This window comes from Protopterus annectens, chromosome 3.part0, assembly GCF_019279795.1.
Source record: "Protopterus annectens isolate FY-2018-M chromosome 3.part0, PAN1.0, whole genome shotgun sequence".
Taxonomy (NCBI): Eukaryota; Metazoa; Chordata; order Ceratodontiformes; family Protopteridae; genus Protopterus; species Protopterus annectens.
Window position 1 is genome coordinate 654,926,196 of NC_056731.1, and position 20,766 is coordinate 654,946,961.

At 37.4% G+C, this 20,766-nt stretch overlaps 1 protein-coding gene across 3 annotated transcripts in view; it reads right to left on the bottom strand.

The window, feature by feature from the left end:
• Positions 1–20,766, bottom strand: part of ANO10 (anoctamin 10) — a 1,956,032-nt gene that overhangs the window by 1,574,631 nt on the left and 360,635 nt on the right. For all 3 annotated transcript variants that reach the window (XM_044065053.1, XM_044065056.1, XM_044065055.1), the window contains exon 4: positions 7,622–7,756. In XM_044065053.1, coding sequence (XP_043920988.1) covers positions 7,622–7,756 — 135 coding nt within the window. The remainder of the gene's footprint in view (positions 1–7,621; positions 7,757–20,766) is intronic.

Consider the following 20,766-nt stretch of genomic DNA (forward strand, 5'->3'; position numbering starts at 1 on the left):
GGATTTGGAGAGTTCTTTAATCAAATACCTTTGAAGTCTGGTGAAGTGTGCCAAATAATTCGGCGACCTATGTGCAAAAGTCGATGAAGCATATACATGCTTCTCAAATCTGTCCAGCACCCTAGACTCCCTGTTAGGGGGATGAATAGAGGAACTCTGTTCTGCAAGTTCTTTTGCGACCACTGATATAACTATGGCATCTACTGGTACTCCTTTACTCCAAACTTCCTTTGCTTTGGGTGGTGCCAGGATCCTCTCTGGTCTCCAGGGGATCTGCTCAATGAGTCAGGTTCTTTCCATGCCTGCCAAGAGATTAAATCAATAAGCTCATCAGCAGGTGGAAATACCCAGGAGGTAGATGGGCCAGGCTAAAGGCTTCCAGGAATATCAAATCCTCTTGCGAAGTATTGTCGGTAGCCCAGCCACCCCTTTGCTTAAGGATCTCCACAATGTCTCCAAAGGAGACATCATCAGGTGGTGATCTTAGGGAACTTTCCCCTCATCAAAATCAAGATCTTCTGTGGCTGACTCATGAGGAGAGTCTAAGTGCCTCCTTTTGCACTTTCTCTTCTTAGGGACATCGTCGGGGGATGTTCCAGAGAATTATCAGAAGATATGAGTACACCCTGCCAGGCAGCCTGGAGAGTTTGGTCTGGCTGTCCCTGTGGAGTAGAATGTTGAGGCTCAAGCCTCAAAGGCAGGTTGGTTTGGGAAGAAGGATGGGGGAGGGTGGGGGTCATATTGCCTCTAGGAGCAAAAAAAAATCCACTTCCTCAAATGCAGAATGCCCTGGAGAAAAAGAAGCCATGGAGCTGAGAAGACATGCTTCCAGACTGTTGGCTCCTTTCGACCCAAAGGAGAGGTCGGGACTGAGCTGTCCAATGCTGAGACTCCAAGGGGCAGAAACAGCTCAGACAACTTCAGAGTTGACTCTAACACCTCGGTTCTGGCAATGACACTACGGCTCTAAGAATCATCCAGGTCTAACATACTCGGAGCCAGTCCAATCACAGATGGTACTGCAATGGAAGATACAACAATCTTAGGATCTGACATGGACAGCTCCAAGATTCCCAGATCCAAGCACTCCAAAACCAAAGCTTGGATTGGAGAAGGAGCTAAAATAGATGTAGCAGTACTTATAATGGTCTCTGGACTCGATGGGGTAGGAGCCAGAAGAACTCCCACTTGAATTTGTGCTGAGAGAAATGTCTTCATCATTCTATCCACATTTGCTTCAGTAAGACTTCTAGAAAAACAGGAAGAGGAAGCAACTGAAGAGGCCCTGGAATGTTGACGCCTCTCTAAGAAAGACGATGAAAGACAGGAGGGTACTGGATCCAGAGACAAAGCTTATCTGGTGTGAGGAAGCTTCTGTAGATCCAAGTGTGTCAGACCCCACAACGTAGATCTGGCATCAGAAGCTGTCAGATCTAAGAGTTTCATGGATCCAATTGTTTAGCTACTTAATAGGTGGTTCTGCAGTATGAGCTGAGCTAGGAGCAGAAAATCTAGAAGGGTCTGAAGGATGCTTCTCTCTTTTTTCTTGGGGGATTGGGCCCCAAATATTGTCTCAGAAAAAGTTCTAGAAAATAATCCTTTTAAGATGAGTTTATTTTTACAATCCACTAGGGCCCAAGGATTAAAGCCCTTACATGTTTCACAAGGCGCATCCAAATGGACCATGCCTAGACAGTACACACGAATCATGTGCATCTGATAGAGGAATTTTGTGCCCTCAGGCCTTACATTTCTTAAACCCTGATGTTTTTTCAGCCATTCTGGAAAAAAAACCTCCCACTAATAAGAAAAAGAAAATAATTTTTTTTTTTTTTGGAAAGAAAGGAAAGTGAAAAGTTACCAACAATTCTAACTGAAGGAGCTACCGCAGGGGTATAAAATAGAAAAGAGAAAAAAGGAAAATAACACCAATGGTAATACTAAATGACACTAAAAACTGTAGAAAGGGTAACAGAGGAATAATATAGAATATAACAAGAAAAGATAAATATATATAATCTACTTTTACTCACAAACTAACACCAAAGTTCAATAGCTAACAGCAACCACATCAGTACGCGAAGGCATTAAACAAGATCAGAGGTATGGGAGAGGAACAGGGCATTATGGGTAAGGGAGGAGATTGAGAGTTCTCAGTAGCCATGAGCTGTAAAAGCAGCCAAGGCAGATCCCCTGTTGAGGAATGAATGAAAATTAACATCAACAGATTAAGGGCTTTCAATCATTGAAAGAAAAAAAATCAAACTGTAATAATATTTTCCATTGTTATTGTCATGAAGTAAACGTACATTTTCTTTCGAACAGATTTCATTCACTCCTGCATTATGTAAGTTGCTAAATTCCTTTTCCTCCTCAACTTTATTCTGCAGATCCTTTTCCAATAAATTTTATTTACTTCTAGGAAATTTGCTCCTTCCCTTTGCTGAAGATTCCACCTCCATTTTTTATCAATTTCATTTTAATTTCCTTCATGTTGGGAATAGGTTTTGATTTCTATTTTCTGGTAATTGCTATTTTGGCAGCCAATAGCATTATATCTAGGCAATTCAGATTCTGTATATCAGCTCAAAGTAATCAATTCCTTAAATACAACCATTTATTCCCCCATTTCTATCAAGGTACTATGCACAGAATTTTTAAAATCAGACAACTTGTTATAGTCTCAAAACATACATTGCCAATTACTTCTCAATTTCCCAGCATTTCCTATCTACCAGAGGAAAAATTCACTGAAGTCTACTTGGGATATAAATTTCCACAACTCCTAAACATTCTGAACTTTGTTATATTTTTGGGAGTTTTACAAATGTCTACCCATTTTTCCTTTGTAGATCACCTTCCATTCTATTTTTCCAGTGTTTTCTGACTTCCTGATTGATTCTTAAGTTATGCAATATTTTATATACCCTACTAATTATCCCTTTGTTAGGGAAATCTCTTATTCTAAACTCAACTAAAATCTCTACTAGAGCTGGGCTGTCATTTAGCACTCCCTATCCCGTTCTCTTTGCCTGTACTCTTATCAATCCCTGATAGAGAAGGCAGTCTCTAATCTGGAGTCCACACTTCTGCTTAGCCCCAACTTTATTACCTGTCCTTTCCAAGATACTTGCTCCCAATTCCTTAGTTCCTTTGCTGACTTCCTCGAGTAAATTCTAGCCTCCTCTTGCCTGTTTTCTACACCCCAACTTGCAAGTATACTAACTGGAGAAATCTCCTTTCTCCATTCCTGTGCAGACTTCTTCTTCTTCTTTCGGCTTTATCCCGGTTAGGGGTCGCCACAGCGGATCACCTGTCTGCACATTGAATGGCAGTGGAGTTTTACGGTGTCGAGTTGCCAGCCCGGCGCCCAACCTTCCACAGAAGGCACACGCACACCTAGGGCCAATTTAGAGTGTCCAATCCACCTGCAGCATGTCTTTGGGATGTGGGAGGAAACCGGAGCACCCGGAGGAAACCCACGCGACCACAGGGAGGACATGCAGACTCCGCACAGAAGGCGCCCCAGCCGAGGATCGAACCGGAGAACCTCTTGCTGTGAGGCGGCAATGCTAACCACTGCACCACCGTGGCCGCCCACCCATTCCTGTGCAGACTGAGGTCTATGAATTCTTTCTGCTTCTTTGTGAATATAATATTCTGCATGAATGTTGTGATTTTTCTTAAGGATCAAAACCTCAGTTTCTCTTTAGCTCTCAGACACTCCAATTTCATCCTTATCCCTTTCCTCTTTAATTAATGATCTTCTGCTTGAGTTATACCCGTCAACCTTAAATGCAAATCACGTAAGCCTAAACCACCTTATTATATGGGGAGAATCAACTATTACCAGTTAATTCCTGTCCTCATTCCATCCCAAATATATTCCTTCAATTCTTTATTAAAAACATCCACAGTCTCTCCTCTGGTTAATAAAAATATGCCTGAACTTTACATAAGACTAAAGGGACTAAAAACATTTTTGCTGCTTGTATCTTACTATGTCCACAATCAAGAGCTTCCTGCTTCTCAAGTTTTGTATTATCTTTAGCTTAGTCTCTTCTCATATATCCTTAGCTGTCATAACAAAATCATTTTTAAACAATACACCTAAATATTTTATCTTATCATGACCCCATAAATATAGGTATTGTTGAACTGATTAATGATAATTAGTTTATCACTACAGATTTTGTATTATCTTCATTTATTTTATATCCCCAAAACACTTGAAATTGTCACAAAATTTTCCACAACAGCAGAATGTCATTTTCTGGATTTATCAACTACAAAATAATATCATCTTCAAATACAAGTTTTCTTAATTACCATATCAGTTATATCTTTGAATTTCTGAGTCTTGTATTTTCTTTGCTAATGGGTCTAAACATAAAATAAATAGCAAAGAGGAAAAATGACTTCCCTGCCTGGCTACTCTGCTGAAACACGTCTTGTCAGAAAGGAACATCCCATCTTACTTCTTTCCTCCAACCCTTCATATAACCTCCTTATTAACCACTGTTATATCATGGAATGCAAATGCTAACATTGCACTACTCATAAAATCCCAGATGGCTCTGCTGAATGCTCTTGATGCATCAAGACCCACCAACAATAGCAGTGTTTTCTTATACAATGCTTCTATCTGAATCATTATTCTTCTGTTATCAAATATTTTCCTTCCCTCCAGAAAACCACAGATCCATACCTGTTAATTTTGGGAGCACCTCTGCCATTCTCTTAGCTAGAACAGACATATACATTTTATAACCCCAGTTTAAAATTGAAATGGGTCTATATGAAGCTTGGTTTGAGAAGAGTATTTCCCCTTTCTGTGAAATACAGCAACAACAACTTTCTTCCAAGATAACAGTACTTCCTCCTCCTTTCAAACTATTTTCAAAACATTCCAGATCTTTATCACTTTCTTCCCACTGAATATCCAAACTAACATCTATTTCTGAAGATTTCCCTGTTGATTGATACACATCACCATTTTGATGTGTTCTTTTCCTGTCTTAGCTGTAAATTATTGTGACTCATTATCCTCTGACCTTAGCATAATCAAACCTTCCATTTCTGCCTTTTCTTGATTCCCCACTCATCTGTTTAACACAAATGTTCATAATGTTTCCGAAATACCTCTAAAAACTCTAGAGGATCTCTGGCTATTTTTCTTGCCATAGACTCCATATGTTCATCTTCATCCCTGTCTACTTTCTGTTACCCAAGTCATTGTGATATAAGTATTTGTGCTCTGGAGTTGTTATCCAAAATATTTACTTAGTGCCAACCATTCTAAACTCAGGCATGTTATCCAAATATTCATATATTTTCCATTTAGCACTCGACAGTTGTTTCTTGTCTTGTTCTGTAAGATTCATTTCTCCTGCAATACTTTAACTTTTGTTAACCTCTTCTAAATAATTCTTATTTCTTTCCCATATATTTTTCTCTCTTATTTCTACCATATTTTTAAACTTTATTTTCATCTTATCCCACTCACTAGCTAACCCTTCTGAAGAAATTTCAATCTTCCCTAATAACTCTAGTCATTCATTTCTACTATCAACTCCTTGAATTCCTTTCATTTTAATCAACAGGTAAGACACTGTCAGTGTCTTATTTTTACTTAATTACTCACCACATTTATCTTAAGTTTTATTGATGCATGATATAGTATAATTATTGGCGTCTATGTTATTTTGCCAAAAACTACTTACAACAAATGGCTGTTCACAGAACACAATGGATTGAACAGCCGTTCATTGAACGCTCACGTCAGCGAATGTTTTTCATAGGGAAGGGAATTACTTGTCCACCCCTGTGACCGTCACTCACATTGCATTATTTGAAACCCATCAAGCCCCCTACTTATATACAGCAACTCCGAGACTCCACTACAGTGGGGAAAAGGACAAATTTCTAAGGATGGCCAACCAACTCCCTTTCCTATGAAAAATGTTTGCTGATGTGAACATTCAATCGATGAACAGCCATTCACTGTAAGTAGATTTGGACAAAATAATACAGTCCCTAGTTAGTGGACGGGTCTCAAAGCTTTCAATTAAATACACATGCTCCTGTAAAATATAATTTATATCCAGTCTAGCCCAGATATTGTACTTTGGGAATTCTGAGTTCCTACTACTGAATTCACATCTTTCATATCAATTACTGTCATATACTTCTTTAGAAATCTACTCTCTTTTGTTATATTTCCCTTCTACATCCCTATGATACATCCTCACTATGGAAAAATGAGGCCGCAATCCTCACTCATAAATTATATTCCCTGCTAAAAGCTTATTATCGCTACCAAAATTCATAATAGTAGTTTTAGGCAGAATATAAGTACATGACAACTTAATCATCCCCCCCATTAATAGCTCCTTATTTCTGCAAATATACCATTACTGTTGTTTTCCCTTCTTCTATCACTACTGGCTCCATTTTTGCAATCAGTATTTTTATTTTTACTTATATTTTTGCTCAATGTCCACTTGTAAATCCTTTCTTTGTTAAATTCCCATGCTCATTTCCATTCAAGTGTCTCCTGTAGCACTGTTATTTGCATCCTATACTTCTTAATATAATTCAATTATTTTTGTTTTTGTCTATTCTTCTAATGCCATTTACATTTCATGTTAATACTGACAGAACAGAAAAGCCATTATGATAAAAAGCTATTGCTTCCACATATTACACAATTCTTTTGAATGTGTATTTCTAAATTTTAGCTTACATGCCCACCCTACTGTTTGACAGGCTGATCTCATATGTAGATGCTACATCTCATCTGCACTTGAACTCACGTCACATTTTTCTAGACATTTTGTTTCAATAAAAGCACTCAAACATTAGATGCATAGTTTTTATATTCAGATGATCATTTCCCACATTTACCACACATATTTTGACCTGTATAAAATCCCTGCAAAATGAATACTTGAAAATGCCTCATCTACTGATCTCAGAGTATGAGGATTTACCATTGTAATATTTAAAATAAAAGACAATAATCATGTCATAAATCTCAGCCATGTGACAAACAAGACAGAACTGGGTACAGTATTAAAGGCCATGGAAAGTAATTGTGCTTTATGCACAAAACCTATTGAAATGAGAAGCATAAATGGGGGAAAAAAACTAGGACAAATCTACTACTTATAAAACTTGTTAAACCATACAATTTTATGGGTGTTGGTGCATCACCTAAAAGATGGCAAAATTACCCCTAAACAGCATACAGCCAGCTTGAATTAATAAGAGGTTTGAATGTTGGGATGGGTTAGCTTGTTATAAATGCCCTTATACTGAGCATGTCAAAAAAGAAACAAATGTTTATGACAGTGAATACAAGACGGAACTGGGGAGGTTTTCTGCACTTTCTCAAGTTTCAACATAAAAGCATAGGAAGTCTTCAATTTGGTAAGGGTTAGTGAGACTGCATCAAAAGTATTTCTGGGGCCTTTTAAAATTTGTTGCAAAATTTTGGCACAGAAAGACATGCTGGCAAAGGTGAATCTGCTATTTCTAGAACATTAAACAAGTTGATTTTTACAGATTTTGTCAGCTGATACCACAACTGCTATATTAAAATCTTCAAGTAAAAACTTACATATTGACTTCCCAGGATACAACTTAGCTTGGGGGTAGCCAGGAATCATAGTCTCATCCTTTGCACGAAGATGCTCCAACTCACGTTTGATGACGTACTGACGTTCAGCCATTGTAAAAAAATCATCATTATCCTCTGAAATCAAATGAAGAAATAATCAGGGATACACACACTTTTTGCCTTTTTTCCTAAATACAAAGTATACTTTCTTTCACTGTAACATGTACATGTTATGCTGTAGAGATCAGCCAGTTAAAAGCACAAGTTAATCAAAGTTAATCTTTTGAGGCCTATGTTCCTTGGAAGTACTCTTTGGGCAGTAGCTAAAGCTCTGCAGAGAGTAGATTGCCCTCAAGTTACACAAAACCTTGAAGAAAGTGGTTTTGCAGATTTGTGTACCCACTGACACTGAGCAAAACAAGGACTGCAAAACAAGGTCTTGCAGTCTTTCTTGCTGCCTGGTGGTGGGAAGAACATAGCAACATCACAGAGTAAAGCTCTTTCCCACCCCCATTCCTGTCATATCCTGCTGAAGACTGGAAATGAATTCAAAACATCATATGGCACTAATACAGTACAGTAATTACTACACTATTCCCTCATGATGGTACACAGGCCTGTATGTAGCGACTTTATATCTGGACTTCTTAAAACCTTTTATTGCCTTCACTCTACAACCATCTTGATTCTTCCCTAGTTCAGGCATTACTCACCTTCTCCAATATCAGTGATGCTGAGAGTAATATATGACAGCGGCTGCCATCCAGTGTGGGGACTAAGAGCTTTACTTTGTGACGGCGCAGTGGTAGCATTGCTGCCTCACAGCAAGAGGTTCTCTGGGTCGATTCTCGGCTGAGGTGCCTTCTGTATGGAGTCGGTATGTCCTCCCTGCGCTCATGTGGGTTTCCTCTGGGTACTCTGGTTTCCTCCCACATTACAAAGCCATGTGCCTGCAGTGTTTCTCCCCGGGCCTCCGCTAAAAATTGGCTTTGTTCCAAGTTGGACTTTCCCAGTTAACAAATGCTAAATAAATAAATAAATACAAATTTGTGATACCTCTATGTCCTACCTCCAGTGGATACCAAGAGAGGGTGCAAAGCCTTGCTATAATCAACCTTAGCAGGGTATATGCTTCTGGAAAATGACAATTCCCTGTCAGAGTGATGCATTCCACAGCAAGTTATACTCACAAGAGTCTATATGTATAACTGACTGCACTTTTGGCTTTTCCCCACTTGCTACCAGTCATCCCTTCTGGCTTCTCCAGTGCAATTAAGGGGTTAAGAATACTTTGTCCTAAATATTACTTCTGAAATGACAAAAAAGGCTTTTAGTTTAATTTTTCCTGAGCACATTTATTGTATTTTATAGTTGTCAAAAGTAGCATTAAACACAGTATGTGCTGCCGGCACAGACAGTTAAAGCAGTGACAACAGCCCAGGTGACTCAAGTTTGATCAGCACCTGAAAGTGCAGGCAGGGAGAATGAGGGGGAGGTAAACAGAGGTAATCCAGGGGGTTCGAGTGAAGTGTGATATCCCAACTGTGACCCAGAGGGTGACAGAACTAAAGAGAAACAGAGTATAAAGGATTAGTCCAGATAAAATCACTTTAGCTAGCAGATCTACGTCTCTCTCTCTCTTGGTCACTCTCTCTCTCTCACATACCCTCCCTGTGGGAGGAATAAAGACAGCTTGTTGAAGTTTTCAGTAGTTTATTCAGTTAAGCAGGTAGATGGACGAGTGTTCTTGTTCTAAGCATTAGACAGCTGTGTGAATTGAACTTGCTATAACAGTAGATGTTTGAATGATAACTACTGCAGTAGCCTTAGCTATATGGGGTTATATCCTGCTAAGCACATAACAGCTGTGTAGCTTCCAAAGTTTCTGAGCACCTTCCATGTGCCCAAAAGTTCAAGCAGCTCAAGATGAGCTGACTAAAAGACAACTTTGAATGTGAACCCTTTCACAGCTTTCCTACTAGCAAGAGAGAGGGAGGCCAAGCCCTTAAAGGACAATGCTAGGGATAACAAAAATAGATGTCCACACCCTAGCATAAAAAAAAAAAAAAAAAAGGGGGATGGAGGGAGGAAGGGAGGGCTACTACAGCAATGATCATTCCAACATCTACTGCTCTGGTAAGTTCATCTTAAACAACTGTACTATGTTCCTCATATTGATCAGTGCTGCATTTGCTTTAGCTATATGGATAGATTACCATAGCAAACTATACTTGGGAGGAGGAAGGAGAATGGTCCAAGAGCCCCTGGAGAATGGTTCTAGCGAAACTTGATCTAAACCCACAGAAGGAATCAAGCTTATAGTGCTTTGCAAAAGTATCTACAGAGGACCAAGTAGCTGTTTCTAGAATACTTCAAGAATCCAACCCTTTCCTTTCCAAAAAGCCATAGATAAAGCCAGGGACCTGGTACAGTGGGGCCTTGACCCTGCCTAGAATAGACTTGTCATGATGAATGTAAAAAACAGCCTTCAACAACCATTTGGAAACTGTTTTGACACAGATTATCCCTTCTTTTTACCGTCAAATGAAATTAACAATTGATCTGAAGAGCTGAAAGATTTAGTTCTGTCAAGATAACGGAGTTGTCTGTGGACATTAAAAGATACGGAGTATCCTTTTTCACTCATTTTTAGATTCAGGAAGGAAAATGGGGCGATGGTTAGTTTTGTTTAAAGTAAACTTAGATACCACTTTAGGCATGAAAGAAGGCTTAGTTCTCAAAGAAACCCTGTCCATATGGAAAATGAGATGGGGATGACTTACCATAAGACCCTGCAACTTAGATACTCTTCTTGTGGAGGTCACAGCAATCAGTAAAATTGTCTTCCATGTTAAGAACCTCAAGTCAACCAAATTAGATAGTTCAAATGGGTAACACAATATTAAGATGCCAAAGAGGGGTCACCAATTTACTTGGAGGCCTCTTACGCAAAACCCTTTCAAGTACAATTTGACATCATACTGCCTTGAAATAGGAGGATCCATGGGCAGACATGCTGAAATGGTTGCTATATAAACCTTGATACAGGAACATGAAAGGCCATAGGATAGTAACTCATGTAAATATCATAAAACCAGAGAACAACTAGCCCTGAATAGGTGCTGGTTATGCCTTTGGGATCACCTAGAAAACCTTTTCTATTTGTTAATATAGGATTTTCTAGTAACAGGCTTTCTTACCTCCATCAGTACCTGTTACACATCCTCAGAAAACAGGTGCATAAGGCTATAGCTGTTGGATCAGGTTTGGGAATAGTGTATAAAATTTTAAAAGACAGATGAGCTTTACACATCTAGTCTACCCTTTTTATGGACAGCTGGCTGACAATCAAGAAAGTGCAGGCAAGAGAAATGGGTGTAAGTTCTGGAAAATCTTTCTGTAACAACTCAAAGTATATTTTAAGAGACTGAAAAACATCAGTGTCCTCCCACTGAAAACACTGGGACATTCTAGCAATACTGTCAGAGAAAGAAACTCTCTGAATCTGGTCAGAAACCTGAGGACACAACCCTGAATCTGTCCTTGCAACTTCCTGTTCTGATTTAGAATCTTCAGTCTCTCTGGGAAAAGAGGCATCCCTCTACCTTTTACCAAAAAACTACTCTACAAGAAAGATCAACAGCCTAATTAAACTCTGAACCAGTCCCAGTAAACTACTCCTACCCAAAGAAATTTGAAGAGAGGCAAATAGAACTATGTCTGGGCTCCCCCATTTGTCTGTTATCATGCTGAAGACTTGTGGATTTAGTCCATAAGGTTTCTGCTTAAATCGTCTGTCAGAGTGTTTTGTTTTGGTGACCATATGCCATGAATGCATCTTCCTGCCATGTGGGCCCCCCCAGGCATAATCTGATGCGTCTGTTGTCATGGTTTGGCTGGCAGGGGGTAGAGTGAATGGCCATCCCATGTTTTGGTGACATGCCTTTGCCCACCATAGAAACTCCTGTTGCAGGCTGGGAATGAGAGGAATCATTGTTTCCAGATTATGACAATGTTGACCCCATAAACTTTTTAGGTACCACTGAAGTTTCCTTATATGCAGTCTTGCATATGGAATCAGTAGTATGCAGGATGCCATGAAGCCCAGAGCCTGCAGAATTTGTCTTGCAGAAGACTGGGTTTTTGTTGCCATCAGTTTGAAGTAAGCAGTCAGTTGCCTTTGCTTGTCTGGCGTGGGGTAAGCCATCTGGGCAGTTATACTCAAGGTTGCACCCAGGAATGTTATCTTTTGAGAGGGTACCAGTTGTGATTTCTTTTCGTTTATTGTGTACCCTAGGCATGTTAGAAGCCTTTTAACAAATGTCAGGTGTCGAAGAAGAATGTCCTTGTTCTCTTCTTGAATGAGACAGTCGTCCAAGTAAGGATATATTTGTATACTTCTTTGTCTGCAAAATGCAATTACTGGTGCCAGGCACTTTGTAAAGACCCTGGGCACAGTAGATAAGCCAAAAGGCAGTGCAGAGAATTGGTAATGCATTAAGCCAACCTTGAATCTGAGGTATATTCTGCACAACTGTCTTATTGGGACATGCAGGTATGCCTTTTTTAGGTCTAAAGTCACCAGCCAAGCATTCTTGCCCAGCATGGGCAGAAGCTGCTGCAAAGTCAGCATTTTGAATTTTGGAATGTCTAGGTATGTGTTCAAAATCGATAAATCCAGTATTGGTGGCCAGGTCTTGTCCTTTCTGGGTACCAAGAACAGTCGAGTAAAAACCTTGTCCTTTTTCCTGTTCTGGTACTGTCTGAATGGCCCCCATATCCATGAGGGACATAACCTGTTTCTGTGCCTCTGTCCATTGATTTTTTTTGGCAGATCTGGCCAACCATTTGCCATTGGCAGAGTGTGGAAATGGAATCTGTATCCCTGTGATACAATGTTTAGTACCCACTTGTCCTGGGTTATTAACTGCCAATTATGAGCAAAAAGTGCTAATTTTCCACCTATGGGTGCTGCCAAAAGATAAGTGCTTGGTGAAGGCAAAGGGAAGTCACTGGGATTGCTTTCTGTAGGTTTGCATTTTATCTCCTCCAGACTTGGAGGTGGAAGCCCCCCATTGCTTTGACCTGTATGAATCTTGTGCCTGGTATCTGGAACCCTTAGGGCGTCTGCATTTGCCCCTTTGAGCTCTGTCTGACACAGGAAAGGACCAATTTTTGGTAGGCCAGTGTCTGCTGAATCTTGGTGGCTGCACTTGTAAGAAGTCTTTAACAGTTTGCATAGACTTAACGTTGTCTTCCACTTTCTTTAAAACCTTTTCTGCTTTAATACCAAACAGAGAATCATGCTGTAAAGGTGCATCTAGCAATTTAGCTTTAACATGATCAGGTAAATTTTGTTCCTTTAACCAGGCATGCCTCCTAATCACAGATCCAGTAACTGCGGCCCTGCAGGAGGCCTGTAAGGAATCAAAACCACATTGCAAAGTATGATTTCCAACTTGTTCAGCTGCATGCAATAATTCCTGCAATTCTTTATTTTCTGCACATCCTGAAATCAACATAATTTTCTGTTTCAGCAATCCCATAACATGTTGTTGGTACTTAAGCATATGAAATTGACAGTTTAAGGCCTTGATTGCCAAGGTTGCAGACATATAAACCTTTTTTCCCCATCTGTCCAGTGCCCTTGAATCTCTGTCAGAGGGGGTAGGATTTTTTGATGTTGAGGCCTAAACTCCCTTTGGACCCTGTGAAACAGTTTCAGGATCAGCAGCATGGTCTCTAAATAAAAAATTATGAGAGTCAGGGACCCTGTAATATCTGTCAGGCTTACTGGGAGCTGGAGGTAAGGAGTCAGGGGACAAGCTTGACTCTGAAAATACATCATCCACAATGTCTAAAACAGGGGGAATGGCTAAAGGTCTGTGCTGAGGGAAAAGAAGGAAATCCCTGAGCCTCTTTTTTGATTCTGAGAAGTCTTGACTCTCCCAGTGAAAATGCTCCCTCAAAGTATGCAAGGTTTCTCCAAATTAATAATCCTTAGGAGGTGATGCAGATGGAACAGACTCCTCAGCATCAGAATCCTCATAGGGAGGTATAGATAATTCCTGATCAGAAGAGGAATCAGAAGAAAGAGAAACCTGATCTGAAGATTCATAATCAGTGTCTTGCCTAGGCCTCCTATCAGGAGGGGGATGGGTATCCCTGATCAAGGTAATAAGGTCTTCAGCCATTTTGATCATCTATTTTTTAGGCATAGATGCCTGTGCATGTGGCTCATGCGTCATTTTTTTTTGGTTTAGAAGTTGCTTTTGTCTTTGGTTTTGCAGCTGTCGTCGGTTTGATATACAAATGTTGAGGTCTGAAAACACCCTCAGAAGCCGGTGCCTGCTCAGCGGCTCCAGACCCATCCGAGGGAGATACATCCGTTGGTCCAATACCTTGAGTATCTTGGGCATGCCGGACTCCATATGGGTGTTGGTAGAGGCCTGCGACTCGAAGGTAGCGGGTATCAAGGGCTGGGAAAGCGCCTCACTGAGTACCAGTGAACCGGCGACTGGCTTAGGAGAAGCTTCATCATCGGTTTTGGATCTCGACTGCCTTTCTCTGTCCTTTTCTTTGTGTTTTTTATGTACTCCGGTAGTCGGATTGCTATCTGACGACATTTCTGGGTAGTTAAATCTGTTTCCAAAATACTTGAACTACAGCAGCAAGCTATTAACTAAATCAGTATCCAAAACAGCAAAAAAACGATGGCAGCACCAGGAAATAACGTTTGAGATTTAATCCACAGATTCAAGACAATATTCCAAGTAAAATACAAGCCAAAAGTTAGCGCTTTTGTCTCCTACAATGGAGACTTCTTCAGACTGATGGCTTACACATAAACAAAACCTATTTAAATACTAAAATAGCAGTCAATTAAGCATAATTGACAATTAATCATTAAAAGCTGAATTAGCTGTTCTTAAAACAACAGTCAGCCTAATGCTGACAAATACCTCTAACTAAAATCCTAATGCTTCAGTCCCTTCCTTTTTAAATACACAATAAATTCTTCTCTGTTATTAAGTCCTGGGGGAAAACATGAATTTAATCTAACCTGCCAGCAGTATTCCAACCACCCTAATTCTTCTTCTACATTAATACTTTTGACATTAGGATGCACTGAATCTATTACCAAACACTTAAAATTGATTTTACATCTATTTTCCACATAATGCTTACCCATAGCATTTTTTACATCACCCTTACCAATAGCATAGTGGTGTTCATAGATTCTCCTATACAATTCTCTTTTAGTTTTACCTACATAAAAGGAGCTACATTCTACACATATTAATACATAAACAACATTTTTAGATCTGCATGTGAATCTACCTGGGACTTCTACTAAAGTTTTACCAAGTCTAATTTCGTGACTATCAATGTATAAATATTGACAATAATTACAATTGAAACACTTTACCATTCCTTTCCTTTCTTCCACAGCCTTATTTTTGTTTAGCTTCTTTTGAAAAAGGTCTTTAAAGTTTTTTGCTCTTTTTTGTACAAATTTGGGTTCATCTTCTAATTTCTGTATAATTTCATTATTTCCTTTTAGTATTCCCCAATTCCTTCTAACTATACTTTTGATAGTATTAGAATCTGTACTATTTTGTAGTGCTAAAGCTGTGGTAAAGTCTACAGAAATTTTCTCCTTTGGTTTATTGACAATTATATTATTCCTTTTCATCATTTCTTCTGCCATCACCTTATCTACCATCTCTTGGGGGTAACCTCTAGTTAACATTCTTTTGCAAAAGTTGTCAGCCTCTACATGAAAGATTTCATCATCTTTCTTCAAATTACTAATTCTATTTATTTGACCTTTGACAATGTTCCACTTTGTCATTTTTGGATGTAAACTTGAGTAATGAAGATGCATGTTATTTTGAAATTCTTTTTTATGAATTTTGGAAACTAATTTACCATCTGTTTTATAGATCATAAGATCTAAAAAATTAATTCTTTCTGTATTGAAGTTATGCGTAAACTTAATATAGGAAGATACATTGTTGATCTATTTCAAAAATTAATTTAATTCATCAACAGTGCCATCCCATATTATCAGAACATTGTCAATAAATCTCAGCATTTTGATAATATTTTTTTTACCAAAACACTTTCAAAAATATTGGCTGACTCCCATCCCTGCATAAAAATGTTAGCATAACTAGGGGCTAACGCAGCACCCATAGCAACCCCATTTGTTTGCACAAATAGTTGATCATAAAATTCTAAGTAATTGTAGCTCAAAATCAAATCTATCATTTCCATTAGCAGTCCCACTGTGTTAGAAGAAAATTCTCTAGATTTTAGTAGCTCCATTCTAACCATCTCCATGCCTTCTTTGTTTGGTATCATTGTATATAAAGAATTAATGTCTAAATTGAGTAATATATCAGAGTCAGAGACCTTAATGTTATTAAGTTTATTCATACAATCATAGCTATCTTTTATATATGTGACGCTCTTAGGTACCACTTTTTGTAGATGTTTATCTACTAAAATAGACATTCCCTCTGTCTTACTATTTCTACTTGCTACTATTGGTCTTAAAGGAGGTGAATCAATATTTTTATGGATTTTAGGTATTCCAAAAATCCTACTAATCTTGGGATTATTATTAGTTATGTTTCTTTTCATTTTCTCATCGATTCTTCCAGCATAGAACCACTCATCTATGCATGATTCTATTAATAAGAATCCCTTCTTTATTTCTGTTAGATTAACTGGTTTATAAAAGTTGCAATCAGATAACATTTCTTTCATTTTTCTTTCATAATCATCTCTGTCCAACAAAACCATCAAACCATTAAGGTTTAATTTCCTCCTTTGTGCCGGGGCGAAATTCCACCCCTTACTCAGTACACAGCAGTCATCATAAGAAATATTCTTACTACTGCTATGTACTGAGTAAGGGGTGGAATTTCACCCCGGCACAAAGGGCAAATAAACTATGGATGATCAATGAGTTAAGAGATTATGTGAGGAAATTAAACCTTAAATTAATATTTGGAAATCAAAAACAAAACTGTGAATTTTATAAACCTAGCAGTTATAATCCACCTTTATCTAAAGAATTGGAAATGTTTCTCAATGTGTGTGAAATGCAGATGCTTGAAATGTTAGAAAATGATACCAACTTTAAATATTATAACTTAACTAAAAAAGAGAAAGAATGTTTTGATGCCTTAGTTAAAGATGAAAACATACTTATTTTTAAGGCTGACAAAGGAGGTTCGATGGTTTTGTTGGACAGAGATGATTATGAAAGAAAAATGAAAGAAATGTTTTCTGATTGCAACTTTTATAAACCAGTTAATCTAACAGAAATAAAGAAGGGATTCTTATTAATAGAATCATGCATAGATGAGTGGTTCTATGCTGGAAGAATCGATGAGAAAATGAAAAGAAACATAACTAATAATAATCCCAAGATTAGTAGGATTTTTGGAATACCTAAAATCCATAGAACAATAGTAGCCAGTAGAAATAGTAAGACAGAGGGAATGTCTATTTTAGTAGATAAACATCTACAAAAAGTGGTACCTAAGAGCGTCACATATATAAAAGATAGCTATGATTGTATGAATAAACTTAATAACATTAAGGTCTCTGACTCTGATATATTACTAACTTTAGACATTAATTCTTTATATACAATGATACCAAACAAAGAAGGCATGGAGATGGTTAGAATGGAGCTACTAAAATCTAGAGAATTTTCTTCTAACACAGTGCGATTGCTAATGGAGATGATAGATTTGGTTTTGAGCTACAATTACTTAGAATTTTATGATCAACTATTTGTGCAAACAAATGGGATTGCTATGGGTGCTGAGTTAGCCCCTAGTTATGCTAACATTTTTATGCAGGGATGGGAGTCAGCCAATATTTTTGAAAGTGTTTTTGCAAAAAATATTATCAAACTGTTGAGATTTATTGACGATGTTCTGATAATATGGGATGGCACTGTTGATGAATTAAATGAATTTTTGAAATATATCATCAATGTCTGTTCCTATATTAAGTTTACGCATAACTTCAATACAGAAAGAATTAATTTTTTAGATCTTATGATCTATAAAACAGATGGTAAATTAGTTTCCAAAATTCATAAAAAAGAATTTCAAAATAACATGTATCTTCATTACTCAAGTTTACATCCAAAAAAGACCAAGTGGAACATTGTCAAAGGTCAAATAAATAGAATTAGTAATTTGACGAAAGATGATGAAATCTTTCTTGTAGAGGCTGACAACCTTTGCAAATGAATGTTAACTAGAGGTTACCCCCAAGAGATGGCAGATAAGGTGATGGCAGAAGAAATGATGAAAAGGAATAATATAATTGTCAATAAACCAAAGGAGAAAATTTCTGTAGACTTTACCACAGCTTTAGCACTACAAAATAGTACAGATTCTAATACTATCAAAAGTATAGTTAGAAGGAATTGGGGAATACTAAAAGGAAATAGTGAAATTATACAGAAATTAGGAGATGAACCCAAATTTGTACAAAAAAGAGCGAAAAACTTTAAAGACTTTTTTCAAAAGAAGCTAAACAAAAATAAGGCTGTGGAAGAATGGAAAGGAATGGTAAAGTGTTTCAATTGTAATTATTGTCAATATTTATACATTGGTAGTCACGAAATTAGACTTGATAAAACTTTAGTAGAAGTCCCTGGTAGATTCGCATGCAGATCTAAAAATGTTGTTTATGTATTAATATGTGTAGAATGTAGCTCCTTTTATGTAGGTAAAACTAAAAGAGAATTGTATAGGAGAATCTATGAACACCACTATGCTATTGGTAAGGGTGATGTAAAAAATGCTATGGGTAAGCATTATGTGGAAAATATATGTAAAATCAATTTTAAGTGTTTGGTAATAGATTCAGTGCATCCTAATGTCAAAAGTATTAATATAGAAGAAGAATTAGGGTGGTTGGAATACTGCTGGCAGGTTAGATTAAATGCATGTTTTCCCCCAGGACTTAATAACAGAGAATAATTTATGGTGTATTTAAAAAGGAAGGGACTGAAGCATTAGGGATTTTAGTTAGAGGTATTTGTCAGCATTAGGCTGACTGTTGTTTTAAGAACAGTTAATTCAGCTTTTAATGATTAATTGTCAATTATGTTTAATTGACTGCTATTTTAGTATTTAAATAGGTTTTGTTTATGTGTAAGCCATCAGCCTGAAAAAGTCTCCATTGTAGGAGACGAAAGCGCTTACTTTTGGCTTGTATTTTACTTGGAATATTGTCTTGAATCTATGGATTAAATCTCTAACATTATTTCCTGGTGCTGCCATCGTTTTTTTGCTGTTTTTTTGCTGTTTTGGATACTGTTTCCAAAATACTTTGAATCAAAAATATACTGATGCTTAATAGTGCGTTGGTTAAATCTAGCACAAAACCAACAGCCAGGCATGTTGTGATCACAGCCTAGGCAAGCAATACAGTATAAATGGAAATCCTTATGAGGTATTTGCTTCCCACAAGTAATACAATTATTAACTTTTTCTGACATCCGTAAAAGGCAAGAAAAAAGTTTCCCCAACAGGGTACTTAGTTTAGTGAAGACTTTGGTTCTGAAACTCAAACTCGAATATTTCAGTAGTCGGCTGACCGGCACTTGCAAAATGTTTCTGCTTCGGGCACCATGTGGCATGAAAGACTACAGAAAACGGCGTCGGCTGCATGTTTTATACCCCTGACGACCTGACGTCATGAAAGAGGAGACAGCAACCGACGCAGGACCCAAGACTTTGGAATTCAGGCTGACTGAGTGAAACCTGACAGCAGATTACCCTGAATGTAATGACTGCAACAGTGAAACACAAAGAACATGCTGCTCAGCTGTTGTACCCTTTGAGACATAACCCATGTAGCTAAGGCTAGTACAGCAGTGATCATTATGAAGACCATCATACAGTCAACAGTCTGAAGTTACCTCACAGTGTCCCATTTCAAGGCTACAGTTATATAAAAATGAGAAGTAAAAATATGCCATGAAAAAAAGCTGTGATTAGACATTTTTCAGCACCTTGTTGCACACTGGAATGTGCTGTTTTACATTTTTTTTCAGTATGTGCACTTGAATATTGTGGCATCCAGCCAACAAATTTCAGGTGTTTATGATAAACCCAGTTTCCCTTACAAACACTGCATTGCTCAAGCACACTGCCACACACACACCAGCCTGATCTATTCTTAGCCCATTGAATTTCATACAGTTTTTACACATAAGTGGAGATCACTTGCCTTCTACATTTTTCTTTTTTTTTTCAAAACAGGTTTATTGTTTTAACATATAAGAGAAATATCATAACAATTTTATACAAGTAATTAAAAATAGGTATTATTATAATATTCAACAAAACAACTAAAGTATTTACAAAGACATCCACTACAATCAGATCAATTAATTAAACTAAAATACCATGCTATTGAAATTAAAATTTTTTTAACAAATTTTGTAAATTATCCCATACAATAAAATAAGATGTTTTTCTATTTGTTCTAGTCCTAATTGTGTTTATTTCCATATGGCACACTATATATTCATAACATTTTTAAATTCATTGAACGAAGGAGGTGTATCTGAAATCCAATTTCTAGTTATTATTTTCCTAGCCACTGCTAGAATAGACCATAACAAGGGAAGCTTAACCTTTTTAACACTTTGAGGTACAGGTGTGTTGAATAATATAAGAGATTTAGAAATAATGAAATTATCTGTAAAAGAGCCTGCAAAATTCATTAATTGACTTCCAGTATTCTTTCAATTTTATACAGTCATAAAACATATGAGCCCAGTCAGCATTAATTTCTACATTACATCTCTTACATAGATTATCTTTATTATTTATTTTATTCATCATCAAAGGTGTATAAAAGATCTATGTAAAAATTTCCATGTATAAAGTCTCCAGACAATGGAAGACGTAGTTCTATAAGCAGATTCCAATATATATTGTTTATCTTGTTGATTTGGTGGGTCCCCATTAATAGAAGTGAAATAATTCCAGTATGAATCTACACTGTAAAAGTTTCTTGTCTGATAACTTTATGTATATATGAAAGTTTACCTTTATCAGAAACTTTATGTTGTAAATTTAATATCAAGTAATCAA